Source organism: Zonotrichia leucophrys, chromosome 14, assembly GCF_028769735.1.
Source record: "Zonotrichia leucophrys gambelii isolate GWCS_2022_RI chromosome 14, RI_Zleu_2.0, whole genome shotgun sequence".
NCBI classification, from domain to species: Eukaryota; Metazoa; Chordata; class Aves; order Passeriformes; family Passerellidae; genus Zonotrichia; species Zonotrichia leucophrys.
The window spans coordinates 132,590-144,782 of NC_088184.1; the positions used below are offsets into that span (position 1 = coordinate 132,590).

A 12,193-nucleotide genomic window follows, 5' to 3' on the forward strand; every position below is an offset into this window, starting at 1 on the left:
ATGGGGACAGGCTCTTCTGGAGAAGCCTGACAGTCGTAACACCCTGAGAGAATCCACACTGCACACTAGATTTTGATTCTAAATTAGGATGGTATTGAGCAGGGCAGTGCTCTAGCACTCAGCCACAGAAACTACATCCTGCACAGTCATACTGCCACCAGGTTGGCTGCTCCTTTGTGCCAGATTCTGGTTTGAAAGTTGTATGAAGGGATTTCATGCTCATCAGCCACAACCCATTCACCACCCTTGCCCTCATTGCTATCAATCTGCATCTCAGGACTCATATACATGACGCAATACAGGTAAGTAAATCAACCCCCTTTCCCCGCAGGCATTTTAGTAATGTCATATACCAATTCTGTACAGAGATAGCTGCTTACATCCTCCACCTCCTCTTTGGGCTCTCGTCGGGCAACAATTGCTTCAGATTTCACTCTAGGAAACAGGAAGAAAGTGATCAAAACAGCAAGTGACACCATGGCTGGGTCTGGGAAGAGAACCAGCTATGGGAAGTCTGGCTGCATCCATCACCATGTGTACCAAGTGTACAAATTCTGAGATGAGATGCTTCTTTGGCATTTTCCCTACCTCTTCCAGTGCCTTACTCTTCAAACATTTGTTGTGAGCACCAAAATACTGACCACTGGAAGAATTCAGCCAGTTTCTGTTTCTGAACCAGCATCTACATTCAAATATTTTATGAGTACTGAGCCATTTTCGATAGGGAAAATTCTAGCTTAAATGCTTCTGCTGGACTGCTTCTGGTTTCAGTAGATTCTCTGATTCTTTAGGATTCAATACAGTGAAAAAAGCCCCTAACATGAAGAACAGTTTCCCAGAATGGTAAAGAACACCTAACGCTGATAAAAAATACTGAAAGTATTTGAGTGCTTTCAGTTTCTTTGAACTCCTACTTTATGAGGCATTACAAAAGGCATTTTAAAAATCTCCCTGCTTGCAAGACTACTTTCATTTCATGCATTCTGAACAATAAAGAGACCAGTCTGTGTTATTCTTGGTGATTCTGAGCTCAGACTACAGAACCTTCTAGATTCCAGCTGGAGAACAAACCCTGTCCTCTGCCCTGAGCACCTGCAGTCATGCACAGCCAGCCACAATGGAACTGTTCTGCTCTGAGCTCCAGGAGGAGGCAGCTTTGTGTGTATGGATGTGAAACCATCCCAGGCTTTGCTGGGCAGTTGGGCTTTAGTTTCTCTAGTTTGAAAGGAAGATAAAAATATTTTAATTCTGATACATATTAATGTATCAGAATTTAGAATCTCTTCTGCCTCTTCTCAGTCTTAACATGAGCAATGAAACAATTATTGATATAGGCATTTAAATATTTCTTGTGCAACTCTGTATGAGCTCTTTCAGTAAATGAACGGGCATTCACTTCTCTCACAGCTAACCTGGCTGCTAGGAGGATCAAGTTCTTGGCAGTTTCCTTCAAAAATACTGGTCTTGAAACTCCCCTTCTTTGGGTGGTTTTGGTTGTTGTTGATTGGTTGGCTTTTAATTGCAAATTTACACCCTAAATGCTCCACTCCAGGGAGCCTAGGTTTGGAGCTGCTCCTTCAGAATTCCTCATCCTGCCTTCTTGTGCTCCCTAAAGTACCTTTAAATGCCAATGCTAATCCCACGAATGAAACAGCCAGCGTAAAACAGAGGAGGTGGGTTTACCATTCTTTACTCCCAGTTCCTTGGAGCAGGGGAGTAATCACTCACCTCTTCAGCTCCTCCTCCAGCTCCTTGACTCTGGTTTCTATTTTGGCTTTGGCCTGCTTTGTTGCTTCCAGTTCTCCCTTCAGAACCTCCTGCTCACCAGACAGCTGGTCCACCTTGGCAATCAAATCATTCTTCACAACGTTCAAAGCATTTCTTAAAGGTGTGAAAGGGACAATAAGCAAAAGTGCCCCAAAGTAGCAGTTGTCCATAAAAGAGATCTTTAACTAAAGTCACAGATGCTACTAGGAAAGTTGAAACAAGTGTGTTTAACAATTCAGTTCAACTATGACTCAAGGGAAATTAAACTTTGGGAAGATGGAGCTCCAGAAGAACAGAAAAGTCGCCATAATTGTTCAGGACAATTATGTATCCTGACTAACAAATCAACCTCTCCTTTGGAAGATGACAGAACACTGAAGAAGGCATGTGTAGAGCAACCTATCTATTTTTGGCAGAATGAAAGTCTGAAATACACCCTTCAGAATTGCTGTCATCTGCAATTGAGGATAACTGCAGGTCATGGTTACAGAAATATGCATTTCCAATCAGCTCCAAAACATCTTATATTTATAAAATCGGTACCTTCCCATCACAGTAGGTTCTCCAGCTCTCCCCTGGGAGTACTTGGCCTTCCTCTTCCCATTTCCTCAATTTTAATAGCTGGTTTGCCAGCTTTTCTCAAAAACCAACTTTATTACGTTGTCTGCTTCTCCTCCATCAACTACGAAATATTTAAGAACTCAACAATGACAATTCTTTTTTTTCCTAATGACAAACCTTGCAAATAAAACCTTACTATCAGCAACATCCTCACAGAGACTCAGACCAACACATGGATTGCCACTGAATTTAAAGCCTGAAACTTATCTCAGATGGCATCAGGCCCTACCAGCACATGCCTAGAGGCTTTATCCAAGCGTCTGCGGAAAGGAAACAGCTAGGAAATAGCTTAGGAGAGCAATTCTTCTTCTACAAGTGAAGGAACAAGTATTCAGGACAACCAGTTAGATAAGCAAGTGAGGAAGGAGTTTTGGCCAAGACCTACTCCAAGGTGACATCTTGTTTATAACCAGGCAGGTAGGTCAGAGCATGCGACAGTTCCTTACTTGGTCTCCAGCAGCTGAGAGTTCTCCAACAGCAGATTGCCCACTTCTTTGCCCATTCCTGAAAAGAAAGGCCAGGCAGTTTTCACCTGCTCTCCTAGAAACATGCAGCTTTTGTGGCACTGCCTAACTTATGCCCTAGGAAAAGAAATCACTTTTGTTAGGCTTCCCTAGATTCCTGCGTCCTGTGTGTAGAGTGGAGTGTCTCTACCTGAATGACCAAACAGCACCAGCAAAGACACCCATGTGTCCTGTAGATAATCCAAACTCAGATCTAGCTTCTCACTCCAGTCTACACAAACCTCTTTGGGAGGGACAGAGGGGAGAGCTTCACTAATACCAATCAGGGAAGTCAAGGCAGTAACTCCTGGTTCAGCCATGAGCTATTGCAAACAGTTTTTATCATTCCTCACACAGAACGAAGGTAGAGTTTATGGGTTTTTCACAGAGGATAGCAGAACACTGTCCAAATTGCTGTCCTGCACACTAGTGATTTTCCTCCTTTCTTAGTATAAGCCAAATTTTCTGTTTGCATGATTTAGGATCATGGTTGTGATGAGTTTCATGCACATGAAAGGCTTCCCCATTATCGACCTCCTGCTAGAGCAATTTCAATAGGACTTCAGATTATCCCTTGCTACACCTAGCTCTAACAGCTTTCTCACAGATGTTTAAAATGTGAAGTCTCGGTTTCACCACTTCAGACTCATAGTCAACATTACAGCAGACACTCTGCACTTGCACTTGGGCATCCATGTACAGCTGCAGTCTGCAGACTGGTTTACAAGAACACTGACACATCTGGGGCTAAGAGTGAAGGCTGAATTCAGTATTTCATAAAATCAATGAAATTTAGGGACCAAAAGCACATCTGGATTGTTTCCCACTGTCAAGGACTTGCTGAGTTCCAGGGTCTCTGTCTTATAGTGAGGAACAGAGGCCACCTGAGAGCTGAAGGCAGAGACGCCTCTCCCTGTTGGAGGACAGTGCTAAGGGGTGCAGCTCATATCTCACCACAGGTCCCAGAGCATGAAGAAGTCTCCCCACAATCAGTATCTGTCCTGCCCTCTGAACTCTCTCTTCTTTCATAGCAAAGACATCAACAGTCTTCATGATACATCATTTGCTGATAAATTAGTATTTGCATAAAATAAAAACAACACAAACTTGAATTAAACAGAAGTTAGAGGAACATGGCAGGGCATGAAAAGTGAGAACACACCAAAACACTCCAACACACAGATCCTCTTCCCACAGTTAAATGGGATGAATTTATGATGACAAAAGCAAATTCCCAGCAAAAATGAGTAAGAAGCAGCATTTTCAAATAACTTTTGAAAAATCAGCGGCAGACAATTAATCACTTTGATGTTTCAGGCCAATGTGTGTCAGAGAATATTCCAACATACAACAGTGGGAAACACTAATATCAGTGCAAACTACAGCATGTTTTGGGTTGGTAAGGTAAAGGATCTATAGCCCTTTTTCTTTGGTGACATGCCGCGTATCAGTCAGAAGACTCAGAAGTCTTCAGTTTATTGAATTTTTTTCTTGCTTATTTTTAGTGATTTTACAAATAGTCAATTAAATATTTAGCCTGTAAGGCATTACATTGGCACAAGAACATTAAAGGAACTGAAGAACATCAAGGGAAGAGCTCACCCGCATCTTTTTTGGATTAAATCTTTTTCCTTCATATTCTTGAGTCATCCCTCTCTGCAGCTGTTTTTGGGAGAGAAAAATTCTGGGGAAGAGGGTGAGCTATCATGCCAGAACTAAAGGCCACACAGCATTCCATCAGTATCCTTCACCACAGCTTCTGCTTGTGTGTGATGCAGTGACAGCCTAATGCCTTAACCATCTAGAGGTCAGAAAGGCTCCTCTGGCAATAAAGAAAAAGAGGAAGTCTCCTAGAGCCATGGAATGGCACCCCACAAGATCATCTTGCACAGGCTGTAATGGGACAGCTCTGCTCATGGGAAGAAAACTTTCAGTTTTCAACCCTTTGGGGCATGGAGCAAAGGGAGGTGAGGTCTGGGCACAGCCCTGTCCAGCAGAGCACCTACACCATATTCCTCTCACAGCCAGGCAAAGTGTGAAGCATCAAAGCGGATAATCAACTACAATGAAACAGACCAGAATCCCCAAACCACCTCTACAGAGCAGCTGCATCCTGCTTCTTGGAGAGGTGCTGCCACCACCACAAAAAACCAAACCAAGGTGATGCAAGACATATGGATGGATGATGAGTGGATAAAAGGAATGTAGAAAAAAATGCACAAAAAAGAGAAGAGAAGAGAAGAGAAGAGAAGAGAAGAGAAGAGAAGAGAAGAGAAGAGAAGAGAAGAGAAGAGAAGAGAAGAAAAGAAAAGAAAAGAAAAGAAAAGAAAAGAAAAGAAAAGAAAAGAAAAGAAAAGAAAAGAAAAGAAAAGAAAAGAAAAGAAAAGAAAAGAAAAGAAAAAAGAAAAAGGCCTTTGCCTTACCAAAGAAATCATCCCGTACTATGAGAGCCATCCCATACGAGAAAGGGAACAGAAAGAGATGGGGACAAGGGGGAAGAAAGGAAGAGAAAAACAGCAGCCATTAAGTACCAGTCTGTAAACAGCAAACAGAGCAGCTTGTCAGCACATGTATAGTGTGTGGTGCCAGTACACATGATGCTTGGTAGAAAGTTATCTTGTTCTGCTGCAGCCTGACCTAACAGGGACTTAACTTTAGAGTGTCACAGAATGGTTTGGGTTGAAAGAGACCTTTAAAATTCACATCCATTTCCAGTCCCCTGCCATGGGCAGGGACATCTCCCACTAGACCATGCTTCTCTAAGCCCCACCCAACCTGGCCTTGAACACGCCTAGGGATGAAGCAGTCCCAGTTTCTCTGGGCAACCTGGGCCAGGGCCTTACCACTCCAATTGCAAAAAAAAAAATTTCTTACATCTAATCAAAATCTTCCTTCTTTTGTTTAAACCACCACCCCTTGTCCTATCATAACAGATGTCAGGATAAGCTTGTGATGACCTCATCTGCTTCCTTCATCATTTTCCCTGTATGATACATCCTTGAGTTTCCCATCGTCACAACAAAGGCAGGTCAACAGACATTGTGAAGAGGGTGAAGAAAGGACAGTAGCAGGGGGAAAAACACAAAAGTGAGGCTGAGTATCAAAGCTTTCATCTGACCTAAAAAGGCCCAAATCCACCTCCACACTGCAACAAACTCCAACCCAACTTCAGTGGGAGGTTTTCTGAGAAATGTTCACACAAAATGTGGCTTATAGTAAAGCCAGTTTGAATGAGAAGAAGGGATGATGCCGTCCCTTTCCTGGTATCATCACAGAGCCCACACTGAGCAATGCCGGGCACAGGGACATGGCAGAGCTTGTTGGCACATGACGCTATCGCAGCTGCCAGGTCACCACCTTTACTACAGGGCAAATTTTATCCAGTCTGCACTGTAATCAAGAGAGATTCCCTTGACTTCAACTGAAATTGCATCAGGGCCCAAGTGTATTTTTCAAGCAGGTGCAAACCTGATGGCAGAGTATGGCCCTAGGGCAGTGAGCAGCCTCCCCCAGCAAAGGACAGAGCCATCACCCATCTCCTGAGACAGAAAGGCAAAGTTTTCACCAAAGACAGAGGCTTTGCCACTCTAACCCATCACAAAAGTGTCTTTGATGTCACTACAATACCCAAAGGGGGTTGTTTTGCACCAGGTAACCCCCCACAGCCAGTGGCAGATGAGAGACTCCTCACAGCACAGGCCATGGAGATTACAGTGGGAACCTCACTCAGTCTGTGCCCACTCGATCTCTGCTACAAGTACCCTTCTTGGCAGAAAAAAAGCCCTTTGAGCCCCAAGACCTTGAGTGACAGGCTAGTGCAACACTGTGGAGCAAACCTGCCCACAGCCACAGAAAAGAAAGCGGGTTGAAAGGTGGCAGGAACGTGAGCACAGCAGGGACCTCCTGCTGCAGGGAGCCACCAGTGTGAGGCAATCAAGCAAAGTGAGGTGGGAGAAGTCTGCAAAGCCAACCGTGTTTGGACAAGAGCAGGGGAGTATCACACGTGTATACCACAATATCCAACCTCAACCAGAAAAAAAGAAACAAGGAGAACTGAGCAGGAGATACACACCTGAGAACTCCCCTATGCGCCATGTCCAGCGAAGCACAGAGAGACAAGGGAAAAAGGAAGTGAAAAAGGATCCATCAGTGACTAAAACAAACAAAATCAAAATTTTGTCCAAAAAAAATTAACAATGATTCAGCCATTTCAATGTCAAAAGGCATGAAATAGTAAGGACAGGACCTGCCATAGCTGTTGATGGCATGATTCTACATACAGGACAGAAAAAAACCCCAAGGAGAGGTAACCCATGGTACAACTGCAACCACCTACCTCAGCTATCCCCAGATTTCCAGATTTGGATCTGAGAATATCAGATCTTCCTGGACTGGGTAAACCTTCATTATGTCTTTATTTAGTCATCTACCACTAAATGCAGAACAGCTCATTCCCACTAACTCTCACTTCCCCACACCCTGCAATTTTAACAACTGTATCTTCTGACCATAACTGTGCTCTTCAGTGACACTTCAAGCTTGCAAAAGACAACTGATTGCATTTAAAACCTTTTTTTTGTATAATGTAGCACTGGGACTTAGTTTGATAATCTCATTTCAACTTCTGTACACAACACTGTATATAAACTAACCACTAATAACAATGCATTTCTGTCTTTACTACAGACCCTCTGCTCTTTAATTTCCAAAGCAAATATAGTTGGTTATCCTAAACGTGAATCACAGAACGGTTTGGGTTTGAATGATCATCCAGTTCTACCCCCTGCCATGGGCAGGGACACTTTCCACTATCCCAGGTGCTCCAAGTCTCCTCTAACCTGGCCTTGGATACTTCCAGGGATAAGGCAACCACAGCTTCTCTGGGCAATCAGCTCACCACTGTCACCACCCTCAGTAAAAGGGCCTGTCCACTGAGCACACCCAAACTGCTGCTGTGATCGTTTGTGTCTGGAAACACCTGGGATAGGAAAGAGCAGGAAGGGGGATCTGGTAGAAGGGGAAGCTGAGAAAAGGGGAGATGGGAGAACAGGAACCTACCCAGGATCACTTGTGATTAACAAGTGTATATGCAGGAAAACTGCCAACTAGTGCTCCCAAGTCTGTAGGAGAAATAAGGGAATTTGGTTCTCAATGCTCATTAGTAAACAAGTGTTCTCACTCCACATTTTCCTCCAGAATACTTCCTATATCCCATGTATGTAAAGCAGTATTAGAGGCAGGAGGAAATCCATATGTTTTGTGGGTTTTATTCAAAATAATAAAACATGAAGAGTGCCAATTATGTACCAGGAATAAACGGGATTTTCCATTTCAGAATCAGACTTGACTGCCAGCCAGTGCTCAAGGGTAATTTCTATAAGTCCTGTTCTTAAAGTCATCTCTAATTAAATTTCTCTTTCTTTAAGGAATTGACACAAAAAAAAAGAGAATATTCTTTACAGATTGACTGCCAAGTTTTGAGAGACTGGAGGAAGCAATAAGTCTTCACTTAAGTGAGCTTAGAGTCATTAATGAATTTGATTTACAGAAAGAAGCGAGCTCCAAACATGACCTAGAGGACTCTTTCAGCTTGTGGATTTTGTTCCCTATATCATGTTCATAAAGCACCATTTCCTCTTTGTCTCCGCAGACTCAAAAGTACAGCACAAAGAGAGAACATTCTACTGAACAAAAAAGGCAAAATTTTGGATTATGCTGACAGATTTTTGTCAGCCCTAAGATCTAGCCCTTTGCTTCTATCTTTACCAGACTTTCTTTTGTGCTTTCTATTGTGCAAAGACAAAAAAAGTACCAATCTCATTTGTTGTTGAGAGACACAATCTCTGAGATCTCTCCGTGCTTCCTCTCTTTGTACAACCAGCAATGTTTGTGTTCATTTTAAAAACATCTTTATGTACCAAAGTCAGTGGCCAGAACTCAGCAAAATTATTAATTAGATCAATGTTGATCACAGAACAAGGCACAGTCCATTTCCCAGATTTGAAAAGGAACCAGTCTTTCTATTTTGCTGGCCTGCCATGGGATCACCTGAAAGGGTTCTGCATCTCTGCTCAGGCTAGAAAATGGTCCCAGTACAGAAATGTCCTCATTGTAAGCCATGCTGCAGTCTTCAGAAACCACACTGTGATCTTCAGGGCCCATGCTTACAAGGGCACTGTTCAACAAAGTCTTTGTACATTTTATTGCAAGTGGTAACTCCCAAGCAACAGACATCTCAGAGGTGAAGCACCTTTGACTTCATCCAAGACTGCAGTGAACAACCATGCAAGATTTGGGCAAAAAAAACCTTTGGTCCTTTGAAAACAACAATCTGCATTTCTTGCTGATCACTGGGTCAGGCGACAGGGTAATCCCAAGAGGAAGTGGATTTCCAGAAGGCAGGCTTCCAAAGTGGGAAGCACATTGTCTGAAGCTGCTCATACACCGAGTAAGTAATTTTCCAGAACAGTAACTCTTCCAAGCCAATAATATCTGATACCCCGGTCATTTTGGGGGGAGAAAGAAAAAAGCAGTTGGCACAGTGATTAGCAGACAGAGCCGCAGAATCAACTGAACACTCCTTGATGAGGAAGGAGTGGACAGGAGGACCAAGATAAAGCAGATATTCAACAGCAAGATTATCCATGGTTTTAGTGCTTTGATTCTGCTAGGAAGACAGCTGCTGATAATGTATGAAGCTGGCTAATTCATTCCACAGCTTTAACCATCACATGTAGTTCCTACTATTAAGCTTCCCTTTAAGCAGGAGCCCCAGCCCTTCTGCAAATGGCTACTAGCATCCAGGGGATTGTCAAACCTGGAAATCTTGCTTTTCCTTCAAAATTCTTAATCTTGTAAATATCTGTACAGATTGGCTCCCATTGCAGGCAGAGTAAGCCTGTGTGCTCATCCTGAGGCTTCTGCAGATTTTTTTTTATTCTGGCAATCTTGAGTTGAAGGTGAAACAATAATGGTTTTGTGCTTTAGGCAATGGCATGAGGGCTCTCATACCTGCTGTATGATTTTTCAAAAAACCAACCCAAACCTATTCATATCAAAAGGCTATTGCGAGCATTCTCATGATGGTCTGATTCATGTTCTTAATTCCAGTCACACTATTGACTATAATAGTACGGTTACAGATACTTGTCCTTCATCAAACAAGAAGTAATTTAACTCCTTTCCAGTCTTCAGTACACATCTTCAAGGTTAAGATTTTGTTTAATAGGGCAAAATCTATCTCCCCTGCAGAAACATATGCTTTTTAAAGGTCCTGATACAAGACATATCAAAGCTGATACAAGCACCTTTGTAATTTGGGCAAAGGTGAGCTGCTGTAAGTCTGTATGACACATTTTAGCTCATTCTATTCTGGACACATACACAGAACTAAACTTACAAGATTATCCATAAGCAGATCTATATCAGTAATCACAGAAAGGAAATGTTCGCTTTCAGATCAGATCTCTTGCCACTAAGTACACATAATGCCTTGTTTCTGGAGTCCTCATGTGTTCTAGGGCTCCTTAAACCAAGCAGTAACATGGAAAATGAGCTTCACTGTTATAAACTCAATCAGGTACCCTTGTCACCTGAGTATGCAAAGACCACTTGTACTGATGCAGGAAAACAGCATAAATTAAAAACATGCTTAAATTCTGTCAAAAAACAAGATCTAGATACTCAGGAATCCAATAGAAAAAGTATAGAGACGGCTCAGAGTGCTCTCTGAGGCAAAGCGGCTTCTCTGACTGCTGCAGGGTCCCAGCCAGGAACACAAAACACAGCCTGGCTACAGGTATTACAAACATCTTCAAAATCAGCTTAAAAAGTTAATTATTACATCTCTTAGGCTGACTGCAAAACAGTAAATACTGCATTACACACCATAAGTTTTCCACATAATTTAAACATCAAAAACTTAACCAAATTAGTTACTTTCTTACAAATTTCAAACAACTGTTTCTCTCAGTATAAAATTACTGGAGGAGGAATTTTCAGCCAGATGCAGAAGAAACAAATTTTGTCTTCAAATTATTTGTGTGGAGAATCCTGTAGAAAAATAACTTATGCACTAAAGACAACCCAAATAAAAGTTATCTAACAGCTGAGATTATTTTCTAAATAATCATGACTGTACTGAAGGTACATGCTTCTATCACATGTATCTCAATTTCCATGCATTCTTAAAAAAGAGAAACATCCAAGTTCTGAAAGAAAAAGAGAATTTAAATGTTTCTAGAAGTTTAATATGGAGTCATTGTACCAGAGAAAATAACAAGGTTTTACCTAGCAGATCTGCTCCTTCATCAACATCTCCAATGACCTCAGATCCTGCTGTGGAAAGTTCATGGTACAGAGAGTCTGTGTTGATGCCAAATGCTTTGTTCACAATCCCCTGTGTTGGGCTGTTGTTGGAAGAAAAAAAAACAGAAGGAATCTTGTTACTTGGCAACATTTAAGCTCAAATACTTATCTTTGAAATACTGAGCATCTCAGACTATTGCAATCAAAACCCATCTGTTCACCCACTGAATGAATCAGGAAGCACACTGAGTAAAGAAAATAGCATGTGTTATTCTCCATATCATAGACTTATGAAATTATGTGGGTTGGAAGGGACCTTAAAGACCACCTGGTTTCAACCCCCTGCCATGGGTAGGGACACCTTCCACTATCACAAGTTGCTCCAAGCCCCATCCAACCTGGCCTTGGACACTTCCAGCCAAAGCTGCTCTGGGCAACTGGTGTCAGGGCCTCCCCACCCTCATGGACAAGAATTTTTTCCCAATATCTCATCTAACCCTGTTCTCTGGCAGTGGGAAACCATTCCCTATTGTCCTGTCCCTCCAGGCCCTTGTCCAAAGTCCAGCTGTCCTGGAGCCCCTTTAGGCCCTGGAAGGGGCTCTGAGGTCTCTCTGGAGCCTTCTCTTCTCCAGGTGGACTCCCCCCAGCTCTCTAAGCCTGGCTCCAGAGCAGAGGGGCTCCAGTCCTTGGAGCATGTCTATGGCCTCCTCTGGACTTGCTCCAACAGCTTCATGTCCTTCTTATGCTGAGGACACATCTATCATCCACAACCTCAAAGCTCACCCAGATGATTTACTCTGAAGTCACACAAGTTAAGGTTGATTCAGTATTTCACAGAAAAATTTCACATCGCAGAAGAGCTCAGCTTTGACCTGTCAGATTCTGCAAAGATTCCCATGCTCCGATCAATCTAGATAGAAACCTCAGACAGCAGTAAGACCAAAGAAGAAATTCAATGCTGAAAACAGCAACAGCCATTTTACTTGGCCAGCCAA

General features: G+C 42.6%; 1 protein-coding gene across 27 annotated transcripts in view; it reads right to left on the reverse strand.

The window, feature by feature from the left end:
• MAPK8IP3 (mitogen-activated protein kinase 8 interacting protein 3) overlaps positions 1–12,193 on the reverse strand; it is an 81,485-nt gene that overhangs the window by 20,576 nt on the left and 48,716 nt on the right. For 15 of the 27 annotated variants that reach the window (XM_064725868.1, XM_064725858.1, XM_064725852.1 and 12 more), the window contains 6 exons: positions 11,181–11,299; positions 6,964–6,975; positions 5,315–5,332; positions 2,835–2,892; positions 1,729–1,881; positions 354–435 (listed from right to left, as the gene is read on the reverse strand). In XM_064725868.1, the coding sequence (XP_064581938.1) occupies positions 354–435; positions 1,729–1,881; positions 2,835–2,892; positions 5,315–5,332; positions 6,964–6,975; positions 11,181–11,299 (442 nt within the window). The remainder of the gene's footprint in view (positions 1–353; positions 436–1,728; positions 1,882–2,834; positions 2,893–5,314; positions 5,333–6,963; positions 6,976–11,180; positions 11,300–12,193) is intronic. The other 12 variants (XM_064725857.1, XM_064725853.1, XM_064725851.1 and 9 more) reach the window with 6 other exon arrangements.